Source organism: Mizuhopecten yessoensis, unplaced genomic scaffold (genome assembly GCF_002113885.1).
Source record: "Mizuhopecten yessoensis strain PY_sf001 unplaced genomic scaffold, ASM211388v2 scaffold7521, whole genome shotgun sequence".
Classification (NCBI taxonomy): domain Eukaryota; kingdom Metazoa; phylum Mollusca; class Bivalvia; order Pectinida; family Pectinidae; genus Mizuhopecten; species Mizuhopecten yessoensis.
In genome coordinates this window covers 663,802-688,274 of record NW_018407089.1, presented here as the reverse complement: position 1 = coordinate 688,274, position 24,473 = coordinate 663,802, and the positions used below count along the sequence as shown (strand labels likewise).

The 24,473-nt window shown below is 36.6% G+C and overlaps 2 protein-coding genes across 2 annotated transcripts; both read right to left on the bottom strand.

Annotated features, from left to right (window-relative positions):
• Nucleotides 1-2,142: 2,142 nt before the first annotated feature.
• On the bottom strand, nucleotides 2,143-17,867 carry LOC110453840 (spore coat protein SP96-like). The gene is made up of 15 exons (XM_021503012.1): nucleotides 17,685-17,867; nucleotides 16,608-16,757; nucleotides 16,032-16,145; nucleotides 13,891-13,998; nucleotides 12,924-13,001; nucleotides 12,531-12,689; nucleotides 11,996-12,118; nucleotides 11,042-11,182; nucleotides 10,460-10,612; nucleotides 9,755-9,868; nucleotides 8,756-8,899; nucleotides 8,026-8,100; nucleotides 7,425-7,553; nucleotides 4,209-4,544; nucleotides 2,143-2,303 (listed from the first exon to the last, which is right to left on the bottom strand). The coding sequence occupies exons 1-15, from the start codon at nucleotides 17,830-17,832 to the stop codon at nucleotides 2,176-2,178; spliced, it is 2,100 nt and encodes a 699-aa protein (XP_021358687.1). The 5' UTR covers nucleotides 17,833-17,867; the 3' UTR covers nucleotides 2,143-2,175.
• On the bottom strand, nucleotides 17,833-23,003 carry LOC110453833 (the record flags this gene model as incomplete). Its single annotated transcript, XM_021503005.1, has 5 exons — nucleotides 22,931-23,003; nucleotides 20,326-20,445; nucleotides 19,410-19,601; nucleotides 18,324-18,461; nucleotides 17,833-17,909 (listed from the first exon to the last, which is right to left on the bottom strand). Coding segments are annotated over exons 1-5 (600 nt in total), but the record flags the coding sequence as incomplete, so codon positions are not given.
• Nucleotides 23,004-24,473: the final 1,470 nt, after the last annotated feature.

Genomic DNA, 24,473 nt, shown 5'->3' with positions numbered 1-24,473 from the left:
TACTGTTAATATTACTACACACTTGCTTTTATTGAATCATGCAAATATTTTGAGTTGGTACTGTTATCTAGAGGCACTGCAACACAAATGTAGATATATACTTATATTTATCATTTTTGGAATCTGTTCATCTCATAGAAAAGTCAATTACACTTGCAATAGTTAGGAAGTATACTATTGTAAATTTTATAAAATAGTTTTCGTTGGGATCTCCTGTTAACTAGAGGTTCCCATCCGGTTTCGGTATATTAAAGAGAGGAAGTTAAACCGGTAGCAATGCGTCCAGCCTCTAATTGTAGCTTCTCTAATTTATCTATATCAGTAAGAGTACATCATCCCGAAGTTCACAGCAATATTCAAAAGTTGAGAGTATAAATGATCTGTATTGTATATCTTATTTAAAGTACGTCGGTTTAGGGTATATTTTAATTTACGGAGGACACCTAGTTGTTTCATTACTGTTTTACATATATTATCAACGTGATAGCTCCACTTAGCATCCATGCATACTCGGCGATTCTTATGGCTATTCTTATATTGTTAAAAATAAGTTCAAAGGTGTGATCTAATTCGAAATTAGACAAGCTTCTGTTTTTGCAGAATTGAATTGAACTATAGCCACTTATCCGTCCACTGTTGTATTTGTACAAGATCAGAATTAATAACTTTTTGTTCAATAAGTTTTGGGGATTTATCCGAACATAAAAGAGAAGTATCATCAAGCAAAAAGTTTCGATAGACTTTCTAAATTATCTGTTATATCATTAATATAGATTATAAATAATAAAGGGCCGATAACCGAACCCTGTGGCACACCTGCAGTAGCCGTCTTAACAGAAGATTTACTATTTCCAAGGGAAATTTGTTGGGATCTATCAGTAACATAATTTATGAGCCAGACCAGTACATTTCCTAAGCCACACTCGATCGAACGCTGTAGAAATGTCACAATATTTTCGCACACGTTATCGTATATTTCAATAAGTTGGTGTACAGTGGAACGACCAGGGGCCTGTTCGTTTATGCGGAGCAAGCGGTTTGACCGTTTATGAATGTAACAATTTCGGGTATAAATCCTGGCGAACCTGGAAATGTGTATGCAGGCCTTGCAGGGCTTTCTCAAGGCTCGCCTGAAAGCAGCATCAGATTACTAGGTCCGACTTATTTAATAAACGAACAACAGTGGTCCGATCGGTTTGACCGTTTAAACGAAAACGGCCCTGGCTGGAAACCTGCCTGATATTTATATATAATAGAATTGTCTGAAAGGTAGTTATGTAAATATTTAGCAACTAATCTTTCGAACACTTTACAAATAGTACTTAGTAGTCCAATGGTTCTCAATAGGAGGGCAGAGGGGATTACTAGAAGTAGCTGCGGGAACCGTAGCTTCTGTGTCCGTTTTGTTTTGATTTTTGTTTATTGTTATCGGACCGAAATCGGACATAGAAGCTACGGTTCCCGCAGCTATACTAGAAGGACATCGTTCCGTGGACCACGGCCGCTGCGACAGCCTGTCCGCATCTGATGAGCTGTCCGGATCCGACCTCAGAGCGTGACCAGGGCCGTTTTCGTTTATCGCGGTCCAAACGGTTGAACCGGTCAGACCACTGTTGTTCGTTTATGAAATAAGGTCGGACCCAGTTATCTGATGCTGCTTTCAGGCGAGCCATGACAAAGCATTGCAAGGCCTGCATTCACCTTTGCAGGTCCGCCAGGATGTTTTCCAGAAAATGTTACATTTAAAAACGGACGTACCGGTTGTTCCGCATAAACTTATAACAGGCCCCTGGATTGGCAGGACGTTTGAATCTCCGAGGGGCTGATACGCGCCCACTCAGCCCCTCACGTCGACCGAACACCGACTCCGTCAGTGAGTGTAGACGAAAATTCCTTCAACCAACCAACCAACCAACCACTAATTGGAGGGGTATTATTTATCTTCCTTTTTAAAACTGTAATCACTAGAGCATGCTTCCATTGTTTTAATATATCCCTTCACAGGTTTGGATCCTAAAGAATTTCTTATGATTTCAAGATCATTAATCTTTTTAACAGAATATTATATATATTTAATATAGAATAGGAGAATAGAGGATAGAAGAAACAACAAGAAAACTAACAACTGTAAAAATGTGTGTTTTTATTTATTGTTATTTTTAAACATTCCGGAAATCATTGGAGACATTCACACTGCGGACAACCGTTGTTCGCCATAGCGCCAAGTTTGTACCCGTATGTACACGTCATCACACATGTCAGTACATTAGCACACTGGTTCGGCGAGAGTTTCTTCGGGTGGCCTGAAAATTAAAGGAAACATTCCCTTGAAATCATTAGCAAATACAAAGATTTAACAATGAGTAAGTCGGTCACTATGGACCATGCGGTTCCTGGGGTCGTTATCATAACGGCACAGGGGCATGAGGACTTATTTGTTTTTCTTCTGGCGTGTATGGGGTAGTTATGAAATGCTGTAGGAGTTACTACACTTGATTGCAAAATCCATCCATATTTTCATAAATTCAAATGCTTTCATCAATCAGTTGGAACAGCATTTCTCTGGCGTTGATCTAAACCCCTAAAGCATCTAATACTTATTCTCTACATATTTACACGATTCCTTTGCAACGTGTTTGCCAGTCAAAACGACGTACAGTCCGCCAAGTATACATCATATGATTAGTTCGCAGGTCCCAGTGCTAACGGGATTACAACTTATTTTGTTCGGTATTGACTATTGCTTAATTACTAAAACTAGTAATGGCATTTACATGTCTAGGAATCTCGGCAGCCTCATTTTATTCAGTGAAATAAACAGATCGTATGGGAAGAACAACATTTTAACAACGACATATCTTCCTTCGCACTACAGTAGAGTTTTTATTTTTATTTTACCTAATTACAACTCAGAAACATGCACGATCGTTCTGTGTAAGTATTTAACACATCGAAGAATAAAATCTAAAACTTCAGCAATTGTAAATAGTATTTAATTAGATATGTCTCTTTTTCGATACACGACGTTAGTTTCATAAAAAATCAATAATATGTCCATTTTCTCGATATATTTTCACGTGGGGAATTATAGCATGACCAGTTATATAAGGCGGAATCATATAGGAGGACGTTTAATTATAAATGTGTTAGATCAGCAAATATTCTTGTCATTGGAGCTGTAATACATCTGTCTTCAAATGGAACGCAAGAGAAGGAACGACATTTAAAATTAAAATCCATACAAACATTTGTTTCAATGCGGTTTAACTATTTTTTTAGGTTCAAATTGGATTTTATTTCCCCCTGGCAATTTTTGTAGGGATGCCAGAGTTGGTGTACCCTGGCTCATTCCTCTTACAAAATATAACCTCACTCGGGAGGCCTCTTTCCCTTCATTCTCTCTTTCTCTTTCATTTCTTCTCTCAAATTCAAAATCATTCATTCTTTCATTCTCATTCATAACAATAATATTAATATTTAATTTTATCGAAATGATAAATTAAATTACACAAACCATTCCTTCTATCCATATTCAAATATTGACTGTACATTCATATTTGTAAATTCATTTAATAATAGTAATAATTCGAGGTTCTTATATACCGCTTTATCATAACCTAGTTCGTCGGTCGTCTCAAAGCGCTTCACAAATTATTATACGTGGTTATAGGGTCTTTGCAACCAGCCGATATCGTTCCCATTTCCCTGGGGAGCATACAGTCGGTGCTGCCATATCGGCGCTCACAGCTAGCATTCTACAATTCTAGCACTGCCCAACCACGTACTCATCTACAGCTGAAGCGGAGTAGAGTTGCTCAAGGAAACACAGTGTCGTGCCGTGCCTCGAACTCGCAACCCTTCGGTCACGAGCCCGGCGTCCTACCACTAGACTACCGCGCCTCCTATATATATATGCCAACTATATCCTTCTTCAATGATTTAGGATTGCTATATTTTCCTCAAAAGAAGACCAGATAAACCGAGTTTATGTACTGAAAATGACGTGTTTTTCATGTGTAATTTGAAATAACTCAAAAAATAATGTGGAATTGAAAAATGTATAAATGTGAATGTACCTATCAATTTAAACATTCTTGCGAGTGAAACCCTTTGAATTTCGAGGTTGGATACAGGAGACATTTCCCCTTTGTCTGCAGGACATTAAAATTATAAGACTCTGCACATATCACTGAAAATTAGAAACTAACCATTGCCAAGTACATGTAAACCATTCGGAGCTGAGCATGCTGGTCCTAAACAGTCTGTAGCTCCCGCCATTGGCCCTCCTCCAGCTCCATGGGAACCAGTACCACCATGTCCTGCTCCTACCGATGGTAGGTTACCGATATTATTCCCTGCTGAGTGAATACTATTTCCGGTTCCGGTTACAGCAGAGCCACCTAGCGAAGGTAAGTGTGGGATGTGCTGTTCGGTTGCAGGTACCACTACAGCTGCAGGTACTACAGCAATCCCGGTTTGGGAGGAACCGTGTCCACTTCCGGTAATGGCGTTTGTCACACTTCCTGTTGTGATTTGAGTCTTTGCTACAAGAACATAATTATATACATATCTACTTTGAGCTACGTAATTATCACAGTAAGTACAGTTATTTTTCAGAGAAATATATGATATTGACTTGTTTTGGTAAGAAGAGTCGACGTCAATTGAAAGATACACAAAAAAGTAGCAAAAAACTTCATAATTTTATGACCTGACAAGTGACTGATAAAAGAACGAAACTAAAGTGTCTTATAATAATCATGAGCTATACAATGTTTTACGGCACGGCCGTTAGTGAGGGAGGAGCCCGGTTGTACTGTAAATGTATCGGAATATCGGTACTGTACTCTTTCAAGCATTGAGTGATGTGTTAAATTACTAAATCAGACCTACATGTATAGCTATACAGTGTATATTACAGTTAAGTTTCCTTTCTTGATTGCACACGAAATTACCATGCTACCTTTCCTGGTTGGTCTTGTTGTTATAACATGTATAAGTAGTTGATATATGCTCCACATTTTAAAAACTGACAAAATGATAGGATATGCTTCTATTTAGCTGAATTCATGATGAAATATATATATCTAATTTTGTCTAAAAATTATACAAAATAATACAAGAATGTGTTTTGACCAAGATTGGTTAAACATTGTCTTAAGTTCTTGAGAAGTCAAACATGTTAAAAGTTTACTAACACAAAAATAAAGAAATGGACGACAAAGTTTGATCAGGAATTTCCCTGGTTCAGATGAGTTAAAACGTTCAGTAAGCGACTGACATGTCACCCCATGACCGCACTTATATATATATACACAATGGAATTTGCTACATGTATTTGCTTAGGTAGTTACAAATTCATTTCGCTTGAAGTCCCAAGAGTCATTTTCATTGAAATTGGAGTCAGTATCATTTATTGCTTCTTCAAATTGAACCGCTTGTTTTACTTCTATGTCACTAGCGACAGACAAACACATGAAATAATACCATTTATTTGACTGCACATCACTAGGATGCACTCCATCATACAAATCTTCATTTCTTTTTTGATGTATTGTTTTTCTACCACGTTTCTTTGTGGATCATAACAAAAGGTCGCGATCCCATCTCACAGGTGTGGTAAAAGCAAGTAATGCAGATCTAATAGTTTTCAAATCTTCTCCAAGTGTTTTTTGTTGTAGTTGTCTTTCCTCTTCTGAATACATAGAATACTGCAGTTTTCGTTTCAATGTATTGAAATCACGAATTTTTTCAAGAGAAACAGATGGAATACATGTGAATTTCACAAACATTTTCAAGTGACTAAAAATGATTTGAAATATCTTTAAATTCAGAAATGATAGACTGCAAATTTACTGTGGATCTAACATACTCTATCTCAGTTCCACCGGAATGAGTATATTTGTTTCAGCAACTTACTGACTTTATGAATAGTTTTAGCAATAGAGAAAATGTATAGTTTCCACAATTAGAAATTGAACCAGTTCAGCACATAAAAACTGTATAGAATATTTGTTTTCAAATCGTACAGACTTGTAAAACAGCAGATGTTCTTTTATGAATAAAAACTAGCTGGAAGATAGTAATCAAAAATGAAATTGTTATGGATTCTATTTTTTTCTTCTATTTTTTTCGTGCAAAATATCAATTAAAAAATTATTATGTTATGGCATATTTCAATAAGTTGGTGGACAGTGGAATGACCTGGCTGGAAACCTGACTGATACTTAAGGTAGTTATGTAAATATTTAGCTATTAATCTCTCTTAACACTTTACCAATAGTAGTTAGTAGTGCAATGGTTCTCTAATAGGAGGGCAGCGGGGACAACTAGAAGGATATCGTTCCGTGGACCACGGCCGCTGCGACAGTTCAGCACATAAAAACTGTATAGAATATTTGTTTTCAAATCGTACAGACTTGTAAAACAGCAGATGTTCTTTTATGAATAAAAACTAGCTGGAAGATAGTAATCAAAAATGAAATTTTTATGGATTCTATTTTTTTCTTCTATTTTTTTCGTGCAAAATATCAATTAAAAAATTATTATGAAAATACTTGTATGGCTTTTTATCGTATCATTTTGCGTCACTGTGATAAACTCCCTTTTTGTTGACAACCAGCACGTTGTTTTGCTGATATTCCGTTTTCTAAATATATACCACTGCAATCTCTACCCAGAGTTGTCGTATGGAGTGCAAGGACCGTAACTCTGCGTGGAGATTGATACCACTGCAGATAGTCTCGTTCAACCAGACTCTTGTTGTCTGCGCAACCGTCTGATTGAACGAGACTACACTGCCGACACAATAATTTTTCGACCATTCAGAACTAGAGCAGTGTAGCCGATAAAGTTAGGTCAAGCGAATTTACGTCTTTAACCGGAAAGTATCAAATATTTAAGTATTCTACAGTTAGATATAAGTTTTAAATCTAACAAAAATGTAACGTTTGTTCGAGATTCGGCAAACGAGAACTTGTTTCGAGATCAAGGTGGCAGAGACTACAGCGCGTGCGACTGGCGGCCATGTTAAGACAAGTTTATCTTTATTTTTCTTACAAACGTGTTACCTATAGGGAGCTTCGCCCTTCGGGCCCGTGAGGGAGCTCCGCCCTTTATTAAGCACATTACATCTGTTTCCTGATTTAATTTATGAATCAGGAATGGGGCCATATCTTGTCTTGTCCTGTACTTGAAGGTCCCTCCTTTAGTAGGACCACTCCTAGCTGGATAGGTTACACTTATGTTTTCGTATTTTCTTATTGATGTGAGTGTCAACTGTACAATACATAATTATTTTCTATCCCGATCGTAATCTTCACATTACTTACCTATTACATATTCATTAACCCATTTGAGTTGAAATAGTTTCCCTACTTTCAGAAAGGTTTAGCCAACATTGACAAAACTAAAGAGTTGTCTACCTTTACACAGACAGTCTGGACAAGATCCCGCAGGGGCTGCGGTAATCTCAAAACCGGAGGTACAAGTGGCGACACACTGCAAAACGTTCTGACAGCTCTTTAGAATCTGCGAAAAGCTCCACTTCTGAACTGAATTACATGAAAACAAATACCATCTAAATCAACAAACGGAACTACAAACATAATGAAAAAGAGACATTGTGTCGCCCATGCAGAATGAAAATGAACGACTCCTCCATTGCTTTAGCTGTTCAAGCGATCCTATAGGAAGTAATGAAATAGTATGAGATGGATGGATGATGATAAGAACTATTTATATTCTCAACAATTCACATCGTGGCTCTCTAACATATCAGTGTGACGTCATAGATTTTCAGCAACTCACATCGAGACTCTCTAACAATATACAGTGTGACGTCAAAACGAAGTTTAATGAAATACTGCTTAACTAGACAGCAAACTGATTAGTGGATCTTCGAAATCGTAAATTATCTAGTTGGTATGCGTATAAGTTAACACACAGAAAAGAATTGTTAACAGTATATATAAAAATTTAAAACCTATCAAAGTCGTTTTCAAATAACAATTTTTATGTCATTACCTGAGTGTTGAACAACATGGCCGAAATTTTCCGTTCCCGCTGATGTACTAACTGTTCCAATCGTAGATAGATGTCCTAAAATAGATTTTTATGTATCAAATTGTTGTCAGTCACTCTTGAACAGAAGAACAGAAAACTATCGTTACTTCAATCAGTATCATTCCAAACGTGTATAGCCGATTTGAGAAGGTTTAACATTAACAGGTGTACGTGTAAGAGGTCTTAGTACATGTGTATATGTGATGGTGTCGGAACACAACCTCCGAGGGCTGGAGACGGAGGGGGCAGCAGTTTGCATACATCGAAATCGACCTGTAATGTAGATCACACATTAACGAAGGAAATAGTTTCAAACAGCTACAGAAAGTATTGCATGTTTACTCTCAGATAATGTACGAGCACGGTACTGGCCGCGTTTCCGTAACACAAACAATCAAGTACGTGACGTCAACGCCGTACTAGAATCCTGGTATATGGGTTTTGTGCAATTACATACTCTCCACCACGACACAACTTTAATTTCGTGTTAATATGTGTTATAGTGATGAACATAATTAGAAAAAGCGGTTCACAATTATAGTTGATGTAAGGGTCATAATAATAAGATTTGCAAGGGCAAAGTTTAACTGTTTCAAAATGACGTCGTAGCTGTGACGTCACAATGGAAATTGTTAACATTTAGAAAATACTTGAGTGTTTCATATTGTCCAGTATTATATATAATACACACCTGTTACAGGCTCGAGACATTGGCACGAGGGACAGCCATTATGTCCAGTCTGGTAGCCAAACGGGCACCTGTTGATGCACGTGAAGTGAGCACTACACACGAGGGAGGCCGTCAGGTAGGTCGACGTGAGACTAGCACCTACCTCTGAAATATAATACCAAACAGCACATGGTATGGTGAGGAATTTAACGTCTTCACGAAAACAAATGTACTGCATAGGGCCCTGGCACTATATAGCCGTATAAATAGAAGGGTTAGTCAGTGAGGCGGGGCTCTGTTGTCTATGTAGCTGGACATATTGTACATAACTGAGGCCAAATGTTTGTAAATGTGTGCCTAAATATGAAATGGTCACAGCAATACGCAACCATTTCGTTGTAATCACCACAGATTGTCATGGTAATTGACATGTAATTATCACCAATTTGTCTTGCCACTGTGCCAATGATGAAAATTGTAACGTCTTACATATCAAACATTTAAACATTCATGAAATCATTATATATATATGTGTTCATTTCTGCAGCGAGTCTGTGTAAATATTACCAGATAATTCGCATTCATTTGACTATGAACGCAAACAAATCAATGTCATTTTGACGTTTTTCCTCATGCATTCCATTTAGATGACGTTATGCTGTTCCATGAATATCGTTTGCACTGACTGTAAAGATACGGCATACTGCAAATAGCGCGAAAAACATTATTTCAAGATCAGAATTTAAGAACGGAAATATAAGCTGATAAAGGATATTTTTTACTTTCATGCCTGTATGAACGCATATCGGGTTCATCGATCCCTATTTTCGATTTTACGTTTAAAGCAGCATGATTGTTAAATCGTATATAATGGTTGTGCGTACTTCAACTTCTAATATAGAGATGTAGTTTGCACAATTGCAATTTTGCGGGTCACTGTGTGCTAAGCGGTATTGTGTGGTCTCAACGTAAAGCCTCCTTCGAGACTAATTCAATATAAGGAAACGTCTACGTCATTACCTGCTGGTCTGATACATTCACAGACGGGACAGCCATCGGTACCACATTTGTACCCCACCTTACAGCCACGTGGACAGGAGAGGGGCGTGGCACATTCCACGTTTGATACCGTCACTAGAACGGAAAAACGAACGACTTCAGCAATGGCGACACGTGCCTATTTGTCCTACTGGTATTGGCTAGCTGTCCAAATTTGACCTATTTTTTTGGAAATTGTCGCGTGTTCAGGTTACGAACTTGTCCCTTATTTATATACTTTATTTCGTTGTTTATTAATTATTCTATCTAAACGCACGTGCCTATGCGACATTTCTGACAATGTAACGAAAAAGAATTTAAAGAGTCCAACTCGATCCTTTCAATTTCTCATTTTACGCCTTTTAAATACTATCAGTCAGGAATCGTATAGATGCACAATTGAAAATAAACCACAATGAAAGAGTCGAACTCGTTACCTATCAATTTCTAAGTCTACACCTACCCATTTTTGTAACTTTAAGAATCATAAAAGCATAGTATCAAAATGAGAGTTGAATCCCTAGCAAGGGGAAATAAATATATGCCAGAAACAATAGTTTATGTTGAATTGTCCCCTACACAAATACAAGGGAGAACAGCTCCGAGGTGGAACTCTTTATCACGGTAATAACTGATGCAGTGGCACCATTTATCTTAACGTGTCACATGCAAAAGTCTCGAACTAACCTGTGTTACAAGTGCAAATGGGACACGCCTCTCCTGGTCTCGTGACCATGGAATAACCATGACTACACGATGTCATGCAGTGTACGGCGGCCGGACAGTTCTGTAAGACGGAATAAACACCCGGTCTGGTGGTGGGGGCAGGCGTGGTTGGCGCTGAATATATATATATATATTCGAATAGCTTCATGTATTTTATTAATGTGTGAATCAAACGTTTCTGGCAATAAGATACTCTCCCTATAATGATAATAGTACGTATGACGTAGTTAATATACGAAAACAATGATTCAAGTTAGGTATATTTTTCAACGGAGGAGTAATGGGAAGACGATGAAGTAATGCACTGTATTGCATCGTGAAAAATGTATTATGAAAATAACAAAGTGTAAACAATCAATAACTTAAACTATTGGTAAACACCAGGTTGCACAGCGCCTTTAGATAAAGTTATATGTATTTTTTTCTGCATGGGAATACCCAAAATGTACTAAATACACAACATTACTTATACGAGGCATTTACAAATGTCGTGTTACGTACAAACCTAATCACGTGACACTGTAGAGTTACGTAGATACTCACCTGGCAAACATTTACAGACTGGACATTGTGACGTCGCAGCGTTCTGAATGTTATACCCGTATCTACATCTTGTCATGCAGGCGAGAGTTGTGACGTCACAAGATGACTGAACAGGAGCCTCTGTTGGGGCGGGTGTAGGGGCTGCAATAATACTGCACAAATTATTGGTAGGATCAATTGTTATTACAACAAGAAAATATTTCGTAAATAAAACTAATCCTGCGGTGTTAAAACCAATGTAGACAAGTAATATCCTGTAGGTGTGGTTACAATTTTGTATTACTCAAAGAGGGGCGCCACAAATAGATCAGGAAAATCTGCAATGTCGTCAATTTCGTAGGTTTGATGAAAACAATTTATTGTGAAACATGATCAAAATGTGTCCAATTTGCGATTAAATTATGAACAAAATAGCGAGTTTTTCTTGAACTGTCAAGCATCGTCAATGAAATTGTCCAGAGAAATTATGGATTGTACAGAGTTATCCAGAGTGATCCACGGAACGATCAAAAGTTATCCACATAACGGTATAGCGTCGATAAATGAACGGTTAAGAGTCACCAAACGGACGGTCAAGTGTCACTAAAGCGACGGTATATAGTCAACAACGGGACGGTATACTGAAACAAAATGAACGATCAACTACATTAAATGGACGGTAAGGTGTCACCAACTCAAATGTTTAGAGTCAACAAAGGAACGGTCTAGTGTAATCAAAGGAACGGTCTATTGTAATCAAAGGAACGGTCTAGTGTAATCAAAGGAACGGTCTAGTGTAATCAAAGGAACGGTATAGTCAAATGTCCGTCAAGGAACGGTCAAAGGTGATCCAAGGGAAGGTCAAGTTTTATTCAGGGAACGTTAAGGTGTCATCAATAGAATAGTCTCAAAACGTGAACACAGTAACTGCCCTCGTCACGTTAAGCTACAAGTATGGCGTCATGGCTATCTTACGTTGATGGCATACACACGACGGACAGCCATCTTGGTCTTTCGAGTTGCCGACCTCATATCCTGTTTTGCAGTTCAAAATGCATTGGACAACCTTATTGCAAAGGTTCTGTTGTGGTCTGGTCTCTTAAATTAAAAAAGGTCAAATAGTAACTTGATTTAAAGAACACACAAAATGCAATAGAAGAATCGAATAATTAACCACCAGCTCCAATATTTCATACATAAGAAAACGATAGATCACCAATCACAAAAATAAAAGAATCAAGTAGAAATATTTCTGTCCAATAATTATAAACTGTGAATAACCGTATATCATCTTATTTTCATATATGCCGTAAACGCACGTTTTTAAACACTTTGCGCTAAATTATGATTGCACTAAATAATGTTTCTTTATTTTATTTCATATTCCGTTGTTACACCAGTTCATCAACGCATTTAACTATGAACATTATTTAATTAGATAACATTTGAACGCACAAAAAAAGAAACTACGCTTGTATTTTATTTCTATGTCTTTCGGGAAGTCATGTACCTTCTTTCATAACGCATGCGCACGAGTGACATCCGTCTGATCCAGCTGGTCCGAGTTTGACTGTGTACTTGCACGTTTGTACACAGAGGTCGGTGTTAGGACATCTCGTCCCCGTTGGAGCCCCAGTTACTGTGGGTATTTTGGAAAGCAATGTTTCACCTGTGTCAAAAGTGTAGTGAGTTATTGATATCGCTTACAAATATATTAAACTCCATAAAATCATTATCGATGTCGACGTTCCCGCAGCATAGTGAACAAGAACAATTTACAAAAATCAGTATCGTAAATTCACTCTTCTTGTATATCTTATTAAAATCTTTTAATTAGATTTGTCATTTCAAATTCATATCAATCACTTTACAAATTTCACAAAGTTTTAATTGTAAAGCTAACCATTTGTGGCTGAGCAAGCCGGTCCTGTACATTTAGATCCACTTCCGGTTCCCCCTACAGCTCCACCTCCCGTCATGCCTAGCGACAATATGGGACATAACTTGACTGAATGAACATTGTATTTTGTTGTATTATACATTATCTTGATGCTTTATCGACTTTTTCTTCTTCCGGAAGCCGTTTATTCTGTCTTGTTTGATTCTGATATAGAGCTTACGAAGACGAGGTCATTTACATTTTCCATATCAACATAAATCTGTTCATCTTTTCCTATAACACAGCTTGCTGTATCCGAATCTATCATCTAAGTTTATCGATACAGAAGGAATACTCAACACTGATATGTATGAAAACTATCATTCTTTTTCCATACAATGTCATATATACTCTATGTTGTGACATTTGTATTAGTAGGATTGAACAGACATAGCCGCTTTGGCACGTATTATCCCGTCGACATGATACGCAGATCCAGTAATGAGAAGAAAAGGAATGCGAGATTCGTATTATCTTAATTTTACTACACCTATGATTTCATCAATACATCTACAGATGTCTGATAGCTATAGTGTATTTTCAATTAAAAACACTGCGGATGCGTTGTCCACTGCACCAACCGACTACCCAATGACTTTAATTAGCCAATCAAAAATCACCAATAGAGTGAAAACAGCCCGCTTATTAGTACGGCAGTTGTATTGATACAACCGTACGAAATTGTGGAAGTTGAATTGAAAAGAAATATTTATGGGCATACACGTATATTACATCGTTGGGACAATTATCATTATTCCAATGACTATTCTGTCATTTGTACTTATGATGACAGCGAGTCATAGTTCTTTTTTCATGGTAAATGGGGAAAAAATAGAATTGTCAATTGCAAAGTGATTAGCATGTTGTATTCAGATTAAGATATGAATAAATTGTGACCAAATCGTTAAAAAATATTACTCCGAAAAAATACCTCCGGTATTACTTCCACCAGACCCGCCCATTCCACCAGAGTTACTTCCGGTAGAGAACGGACTCGGCATGCCTGCACCGGAAGAAGATCCAGTGGCGGATCCCGTCCCTGAACCGAAACAAAACATAATCTACCCGCCATATTGTCTGTGGGTAACAGGCTTGATCGTATCCCAGAATGAGTGCCGTTTGTATACTTTTTTAAAAATTAGGTTTAGAATCAAGAGCATTTATATTTGGATTTTTGTTTTTTGAGAAGAAAGAGAAGAACGGGAACGTGAAATTCAGATTATTTGTTCTTGTCAATAACGTCTCAGTTTTGGGAAGTGACATTATACCTATAATCTTTATTTCTTGCAGTAGACATTATTGTCTTTGTGCTACAAACATTGAATGTTGTCAGAACTAATTTTGTACCACTACCATATTGCAAATATTGGGAATGATTCCCAATATTTGCAATATGGTAGTGGTACAAAATTAGTTCTGACAAGTTTACAACAGGAAGCCTTAATACAATCTATACATATTATTTTCACATGGTCACAACAGCATTTAAAGAAGTGTTACATCATTGTGAGCGAAAGGATACACTGACATCTTGTAATGTAATTTTAATTTAATAATAATCCGTTTTTAATTTCATTTGCTTTAGAAATATACATGGCTAAATTTTGAATTACAGTTGGTTTTGTTCTCCGATGAAATAAGTTTTTCAATATTTGATCGGTAAAAACATCTCCTGTATAAATAGTTTGACCTAATTTCAAAGTATAATGGGCATTCCTTAATAAAAACGTATTCCTCCTCAACTTGAGCACATATGATACAGACCCGGAAATCTGGAGGTATGGGATTAGGTCTATGCCATCTTCCCGCCTCTATATTGAATCTAGGTGAAGATACTCGTAAACTAGTTAAAGAATTTTGAAACTTTTTAATATTGACCATATCAAGGTTCTTCTTGTAACCGATTTTTTGTGGGAATATATAGGTAGTACATAACATCTGACTCTGGACGATTCACTAAAAATCACTAACTCTTGTTTGAAACAATACTAAAAAAACCATCAAAGTCACAGACTCACTGTTCAAGCCATACATAACCAAAACGTTGAGTACATAATAGTTTTTTTTAGCTCATTTTGCCCAATTTATCATACGTGAAGTCTCTGTTTGCGTGTAAAGCTCACTATAGACAGGCTTAACAAATACACTTTTCTGGTTGTGAATAATTTCTAACCAACATTTAATCATTTTTGTACATCCGAGTTCCCTACTAATGAAATTATTTTGGGTAGACGACTTTACCCCTAATTAACGCTTACAAAATTTTAAATGCAATTTTTCAATCGCTGTTGCAGAATGAAATCCCCACACCTCGCACCCGTAGAATAACACAGGACAGACTAACTTATCAAATAATCCAGACACATGTTTAGGTGATATATTAATACATGTCATACATGCTCGATGTCATGACATTTGTATTAGTTGGATTGAACATACATAGCCGTTTTGGCAAGTATTATCCCGTCAACATAGTCGCTCCAACACGAACTACATTTTACGACATCTCAGTATTGCAACAGAATGTTTATTTTTGTATTTTTTGTCAAAAAATGAGAATGAGAGATTCGTATAATCTTAATTTTAAAAACTGATGTTATAATTACTGGCTAGGATTTCATCAATACAACTACAGATGTCTGATAGCTATAGTGTACTTTCAATTCAAAACACTGCGAATGCGCTGTCCATTGCACCACCCGACCACCCAATGAATTTAATTAGCCAATACAAAAAACAACAATAGAGAAAAAACAGCCCGCTTTCAGTTATATGCATTCATTCATACGAAATTGTGGAAATTAAATTGATAAGAAATATTTATGGACCTACACGTAGATTACATCGCTGTGACATTTATCATTATTCCACTGGTAAGTCTGCCATTTGTAGTTATGCTGATAGAGAGCAATAGTGTTTGTTTCATGGTAAATGAGAAAAAGAATCAGAGAAAAATATTTATTTAAGTGTCAATTGCAAAGTGACTATCATGTTATATTTAGATTAAGATATGAATAAATTTTGACCAAAGTGTTAACAAATATTATTCCAAACAAAATAATGGGTAAGTACCTCCACTATTACTTCCACCAGACCCGCCCATTCCACCAGAGTTACTTCCGCTTCCGGTAGAGAACGGACTCGGCATGCCAGCACCGGAAGAAGATCCAGTGGCGGATCCTGTCCCTGAACCGAAACAAAACATAATAGAAGATCTACCCGGCAAATTTTCTGTGGGGAACAGGCTTGATTGTATCCCAGAATGAGTGCCGTTTGTATAATTTCTTTAATTAGTTTTAGAATCAAAAGAATTTATATTTGGATTTTGGTGTTTTCAGCAGAAAGAGAAGAGCGGGAACGTAAAATTCAGATTAGCTGTTCCCATTTATAACGTCTCAGATTTGGGAAGTGGCATTATACATTATACCTATGACCGTATTAACCAATAACGACATTATTAAGGATCACAATGTGTTTGTTAAGTTTGACTTTGATTCCGTATGGCATAAATGCTTTTCAAAGATCAATGCTGAAGTATTTACACCTCTTTGACATTCAAGTATACAGCCTACCAAATTCAGATAGCATTCTTTCGTATATGAATGTCTTGGTTCATCTTATCTAACACTCATCAATTTTCTTCTATACCTGAATTCTGAGAGGAAGTTGATGAACAAAACGGACCGGAACATCCACTTCCGGATCCGCTAGACCCGTCTCCGCCTCCTCCCCCACCCATACCCATTCCACTTCCGCCGTCTGCCGTCATACCAGCTCCAGGAAACATCGGGTTGAACCCTTGTCGTATTTGATAAGAAAGATAATTGAAATCAAAGAAAAAAGACAGTTTAACTGTAATTTTTATTACTAATAAATCTAAACAATGATTCAGTGTTTGCTCAAATGTTTACAGTTTTAAGATGTAAATTGATTTTTTTTTATAATATTGTTTAACAAGTCATGATAAAAATACTTCATTGAAAAATCTATGTATTGAAATGACGAATTTATTCATATAATGATTACAATAAACCAATCATTTGAAAAAATATAACAGAGAAGACATCCTATATGTTTATATTCTACCATCGCTACCAATAAAATAACGTAAGTATCATACAAAGAAAGTTCGAATAGACATAACCTGTTGTTCAATCCGTTAGATGAAATAACTTAATAATGTGAAAATGTTGGAAACTCAATTGACATGAAATATTAGGAACACAACCACAAGTTATAACCTAAGCACTTTCGATCTGCCGTCTGTATTTGGGAAAACCGAGAGCAGATATGACAGACTTTGGTAATGGGATTGTAGCACATTTTCATATTGTAACAGATTTAATCTTATTGGCATCAATTTAATTCTTGCATTATTTCTTTGAGATTTGTTTTATAACTGTGCCTTCCAACACCCCGAACTCCTACCCCAAAAAATGACAATTGAATAATTATTGCAATTTTTTCCATTTCAAAATCAAATTGAGATATATTTAAATAAACAGATAGAGCAATGTATTTCCAACCCTAAAACATACACGGTAAATAAAACAAATCACACAAAAATTGTAAACAGTTTCAAACATCAATTGTAAAATGACAGTAGAATAAGGCTTAACTTATAACGTAACAAATATGAGCTCAATTTTATTGCATTGTTCAAACGTTCATTTATAGAAAAGCTACCGTGTTGTAAATGATCCTTAAAATATATTAGAAGAGTACCTCCACTATTACTTCCACCAGATCCGCCCATTCCACCCGAGCCACTTCCGCTTCCGGTAGAGAATGGACTCGGCATGCCGGCCCCGGAAGCGGATGCAGTGCCTGATCCTGAACCGGAACCAAACGAACCGGAAGACCCGCCCGGCATTTTGCCGATGTGGAAAGGACTTGATTGTATCCCAGAATTAGTGTCGTTTTTAGAATCTTTAAAGTTCGTATTAGAATCTGAAAATTAATGTAAGTTATACTGTAAGGTTAATTTGATCCAACTGTACTGTACAATCAATAGAAGAAACATTTTGTTGAGACGAAACAAATGATATCGTTTATTAAAAAAAACCGAACTATTTTACTATTTTCGTTAAATATTATTTGACTCAGCGCCAAGGTCTTTGTTATACATTGAAAATATATTTTGATACTGATCAATATCAACGTATCCGATAAACTTGAAAATCTAAAGGAAAATTGTTTTTGTAAGTACTATGTAAAGATAGGAATTGATATACAACTTTCTTGTTGCAACCTTTATTTTTTTAAGACAAAAAAAATATAAAATTGATATAAAAATACTACATGTATTTTGATTATGTTACACGTGTTTTAAAATGTTTAAAATAATGCACAATAAAATATTACATAGCGATCCTGTACCGGAACCGGAACCGGAACCAAACATTAAAGACGATCCACCCGGCATATTGTCCGTGTGGGATGGACTTGATTGTCCACCGGAGTTAGCGCCGTTTTTAGGTTTGTCGGGGTTTGTATTAGAGTCTGAAAGTTTATAAAATATTGTTGTTAATTTGTAAAGAAAATTACATGTGATATCTTGTCTCCATTTCACTTCCGCTCGGGTATAACGGTCTCACAGCTGGGTCTGGACATTACTCATGACCAGTTAGTTTTATCGATTAGAGCGACAGAATAACAATATGGAGTCAAGAAATCCAATCCCGGTCTAGCCCCACTCATTTTTACACCATGAACACTTTTGTTGGTTATATTTTATTTACTAAGTTCTTATTATTTCTCAGCAAAGTCCTACAGTGGGATGGGTTTCTTTTCAGAAATGATTTATCAAAGCTACAGTAATACCGAAAAAACCCATTGTTCATTACTTAGTTATTTCCTGGCAGTTGAAAGACGAAAGACGAAATTAGAAAACGAATTGTTGACATAAAGGTAGTTGACATATTCACATCATTTTAGACAATGTAAAACATCAGGGTCTGTATTCACGAAACCGTTATCTTGCTCACGCACGGCTTCTGTGCTCAAACCAGATTTCTTGTAACTCACTTAAATAAGGCAAAACAGTCAAAACGTCAAATGTAAACATTGAAAACAGAATTCGGCTTCACGTCTCTTCATTCTTTTTCAAATCATTGAATTTTATTGTTGATCATTCATATATAACTGAAACAAGAAATTAGACTTGAGCAGGAGAACGGTTTCGGTTTCATGAATATGGGCCCAGTCGTTCACTACGAAAACACAAGGTAACACGGTTTTAAGGGAGTGGGGGAGGGTTAAAAACTTCTTCAAAAACTCATAAGAGCCCTATGATTGAAGGGAGGTTGGGAGGTTACTCAATAATTGTGCAGCTAGTTTGTTAAAACATCGGGTTTCCATACTTAATTCTTATATGAGTAACTTTGTAAATGGATACTACGTCTTCCATTATCTCCTGTTTAGAAACTCTATCGATTACGAATTACAAACCTTTCGATTCATTTTTGGAACAACTACACGTCTGACAGCCATCTTGTCCTTTTGGTCCAAGTTTATACCCCGTTTTACACGACAACATGCAGATTATGGTTGCTATGCAATCTGTCGTCTGCTTCCCCTTGTCCGGGCTTGTGCTCATCTGTGTCACATGGCCGGAAGTGACAGGGACACCCATGCCGTTTGCTGTAATTTACGTTTTAAAAGAAGAAAACAATGTTTATAAAACTCAGTGATATACTATATATATCCATATGTTTATTGTTCATTGAAAATTAGGAAGGTCATTCAAAAATGCTACAAATATATTTATGAAAAAAAGATAGCCATGTCTGTTTTGATCAAATAAAAGAGGTCCCGTGTTTCCAATAGTGATAGTTAATGTTAGAAGGAAGACTTATGAAGACAAGTTTAAGCTACCCTCTACAAAAAAAATAGAATGCGCTGTGTCATGCAGCATGCTATTTTCATTGTCTTCAGTATTTTTTATTAAAGCTATGACCGTATTGCTACCACAGCAAGTATCTGGTCATTTGAAAGGACACAATTCATCGCTTTGAGAACGAGCAGAATTTGTTTCTGTTCATTGAAAGTTACATGTTTCTTAAAGTAATGATGAATATATTAAATACTTGAATGAATTGGTGGTAACATTATGGTAAGATTTCTGTCATACTGGAGTGTATCAATAACTTTACAAATCAGATGTACTCGACCAGTAAAGTTCTATGAAATGTTGTACTACCAGGGCCACAGGGACAGGACTTGCATCCATTTTTATCCTCTACCAGGCAGTAGACCGGACAGACGATGTCTCCCTTTATACATGTATACGTCATATGTGAGCCTCTGTGGAAAAATTGACTCGGCCACGACAGAGGTCCGTTGCGACTTCCCAGACCCATCATACTTCCGGTTCCAGCAACCATGGCCATCATTGGACGGCCAGCACTCATACTCATAACTGAATGGGAGTACGGTGTTTCGTACAAGTTATTGCCCTGGTTAAATGGACTGTTACTGGAACCATCTGATAACGAAAGAGAAAGTTAGGTTACACGTACAAGAAAGTTTTAGGGGGCTGATTACGACAGATCATATAGGGTTCACGGACATATTACAGTTGTATATATACATCTAATTGCATAAAACGATACACAAAAAGGAAATTATACAAATATAAAACAGCAGAATGATAACATAATAAATGATAACAAACATATTCATACATATTTTGAAATATAAGCGTTTATAATTATAACTTTTTGTATTATCTCGTATCCAATGGTCCCGGTTTTCCCTGATATATATTTAGAATACGTTGGTAAACGTAGTATAGTTTCTCTATTTTCACCGATATATAGTTGCAAATAATATCTTCTATATATAAATATTGGTATCATATCAGAGTTTGCAATAAAATGTGGTATTTATGGTAATTTGTAAGAATTACGAGAAGTAGTTCCCCAACGAGCGGTGGTTGGATATACTGTAGCATGTTTATCTAACTTTGAGTAATTTTGTATACAAATCATGAAAAACAGCCTTCAAGAAGTCTAACTTGAGAGCCCTTTCCCGAGTAACATTCATACTGCAAACAAAGAAAAAAAAATACTATTGTTTCCGATCGGGGAAACTACCGTTATTTTTGACGTCACGACTGGTTAATGATATCACGACCGGACTGTTAACCACGTGTGTAAAAGGAAATGTTAACCGTCTTCTCGCGTGAAACATTGTAGTTTCAGGAGCAACTTGGGTTGTGCTATCTGTCATAAACCTCGATATCATGCCCGACGTTTCTGTAAGGCAAACTTCTATATTATGCCCGACGTTTATTTAAAGACAAACTTCGATATCATGCCCGACGTTTGAGTAAAGACAAACTTCGATATCATGCCCGACGTTTGAGTAAAGACAAACTTCGATATCATGCCCGACGTTTATGTAAAGACAAACTTCGATATCATGCCCGACGTTTATGTAAAGACAAACTTCGATATCATGCCCGACGTTTAAGTAAAGACAAACTTCGATATCATGCCCTAGTTCAATTTTCTACTTCCCTTTCCACTGACATATTTCAAAACCCTGTTATTGCTCAGTACGTTTCTGTCAGTGGAGCGCCAAACCCCTTTTCAAATGTCAATTCTGTACCGATGAACTTGTGGCAATAAAGCGGAGTTTTATTTTACTCTAAAAGTATAATCTAATAAGAAACGATTCAAATGTTAGTTGATACTAAAGTATTTTCAAAGCGAAGAAATGACGTAATCAATAGTTCGTTTTCTGTCCTCAATAAATCACATGTAAACAAATAAAAAATTGAAGTAAGGATAGCACTTGGACGTTCCTCTTCCTTTCAAACCTGTGTGACATACTTAATACTGTCTGGTTTACAGTCTTTAGGCAAGGGCGGATAACTCTTGTAACCCTGTGCGTCTAACCGGAAACAAAAGAAGCTCATTAACTTCCGGAACCGTAACTATACAAAACGAGCCCATATTTCCGGCACCAGGAGCGCGTAACAATACCGACTCTAAGCTTAAATGATTTGAACATTGCCGTTTTAATTTGTACATACGACACAAAATCTCTAGAAATTTTTACAGAACCGATAACCAAAAACTCGAGATTTTATCCAAGTGCGAGCAGTATGCAGGATCCGTTCCCTCGTGGTTTTTGGACTGTCAGATAGTCATTTTCATAAAAAAAAAGTTGTTTAGCAGCTTTGCTGCATTTTCTTGTTTACAATTGTTTTTTCCACATGCACATTTACGCTTAAAATGGTGTTGTTGTCCTCACAATATCTTCTTGTAACTCGATATTTATTTGTTTATGACTACATATTTCTTTACACGGATCACTTTTGTATGGATAATACGTCCGGTTTAGGACGTCACCTCGTGAAAGCAGAAGTTCTTGTTTAAGAAAATAATTTATGGGGACCATTCCGAGAATTGAGGGGGTAAAAAGGGAGACAACAATCACGGGCGCGTTTTTGCAAAACCACATGCTATTTTTTGAAAGTTTCTTCATCTTTGTGCGTTTGATGCCCCACTTTACCCCCTCATATCTCGGGAAGGTCCCCAAGCTGACCTTAATTACATGTAATATTCATGATGGCATAACCCCAAGGTATGTATATACAAAAAATAAAACTTATCGGTGATAGCCACCAGAAGGCCCAAATTGGCACCGCCCGATATTTTGGGCATTTCTTCGATTTTATTACACCTGATCTATTATTCTTCATTCCGGTTTTTCATTTTTGGGAGTAGCGAAAAAATACTCAACCATCAAAATAATCCTTATACCAAACCTCTGAGTCCGAGAACTAATACGCAACGTAAACTGTAATGAGAGGGACGAGGTTAATGGTTTACTTACTTACTGTTTAGTGTTTAATCTACATGCGCGCCATCAAATATGCCCGTGAAAATATAACATTTAAACGTATACATGTACGAACCAGTCGTTCCCCGTAAATGATAGGCGTTAATTAGTTCACTTACCTTGTAGTAGCACGTAATGCCAGGTATCCATGGCAATGGTCAGAAACAGGATCACCGACGTAAGTTTCAACATAGCGAAGATACAGGTAGTAGTGGCCAAGAAATTGTCTCGATACATCCAGTTCCCAAAATACGGTGATAACCAATTACAGCATCATTTATAAATATTGTTAAACTCTCAGCAAAGTTCGTAAAAAAGTGGTGAAATATTCTTTGTTCAAATGTTTGTAAACTAAAACTGTATCTTAAACGCACAGGGCTGTGCTGTACTTTGAATGTTGATATAAATATTTCATAAATTTACTACTGAATTATCGCCCCGTATATATGTTGCCTCTTTCTGTAATGATATCAAGATTACGCTTAAGGTTATCATTCCAATTTTACTGTTGACATGCACGAAGTGGGGCTCACAAAGGGTGAGTTATTACCCGGCCCACACACCAGGTGTTTTATTATCGCGGGGAGAGTGCTACACCTGTCGATGGCGATACAATAGGGGACGCTCTTACATTAAATAAGATATCCACCGATATCTGCGCACTGTGTCTGTTAGTAACCTACCATTCAGCAATACTGGGCATCAAGTAACACGGGGAACGACTGAAAATAGGACACTTCATCTACGTTTCTTTACATCTTAACATCTCAAATTATTTTTACATTTTCAGTTTAATATTTAATGCTTTTTGAATTAATTTGTACGCTGCCCATATTTTGTATATAATATTTTTTGTGAATATCTTTGCGTGCCATTTACGCTGATTATAATATTATTTTCCTGTATGTGAATTTCTTATGCATAACTTATGCATGTGCTGCTTGACCAATGATTGTGCGAACTTTCGCAGAAAAATTCACATTACACAAAATCTTTGCAACGGACATTTAAAAAGGATTGTGGATAACTCGAGTAATGGAAAAGATAAGCACAGTAAAGAAAATAAATTAACGATGGTGAGTATGGGATAGACAAGTGAAAGTACAGAAGAAAGAGGGAAACACTATCGAAAAGAGAAGAAACGTGAGAAAAGAGGAACGAAAAACCTGATTTATTCCACTTCTGTTAACTGTTTTAAACGAGTTTATCAACTTCCATTAATAACTGATGTTGGCTCGGGAGAATACCCACGTGGTCGGGCAGGTGATTCCATATCGTCGCTTGTCAAATTTGGGAATAGAACACCGTTCGTCATGGTAAAATGCGCTCTCCACTTGGAAAAATCGATCATAATATTTTGATGTCAACTCCTGTTCAAACTTACCGATCAATTTAAAGCTACTGATTGAAGAATTGAGTTAGTCATTTCGTTTAACTGATAGTGAAAAACGATCAATTTATTTTGCTTATATATGTATATCTGATAGAATAAAATAGACACAATCTAGTTTAGTTTTAACATATTTATTGCCATAATTAGACAAGGGATTAGGCACAAGTTATAACAACTTATCAACGCCTTCTCCCAATATACATTTGAAATGACATTACGATAATGACAATAAATATATACAATTGTTGTTACAATTTAAACTCAAAATC

Bases quoted from the DNA above. Each gene is read 5' to 3' on its own strand.
- LOC110453840 (XM_021503012.1), bottom strand. From the start codon at position 17,832: ATGCCGGGCGGGTCTTCCGGTTCGTTTGGTTCCGGTTCAGGATCAGGC. The intron at 9,869-10,459 runs GTTAGTTCGAGA...TTTCCGTTCTAG, and splicing joins CATTTGCACTTGTAACACAG to TGACGGTATCAAACGTGGAA. The intron at 8,900-9,754 runs GTAATGACGTAG...ATTATATTTCAG, and splicing joins TGAATGTATCAGACCAGCAG to AGGTAGGTGCTAGTCTCACG.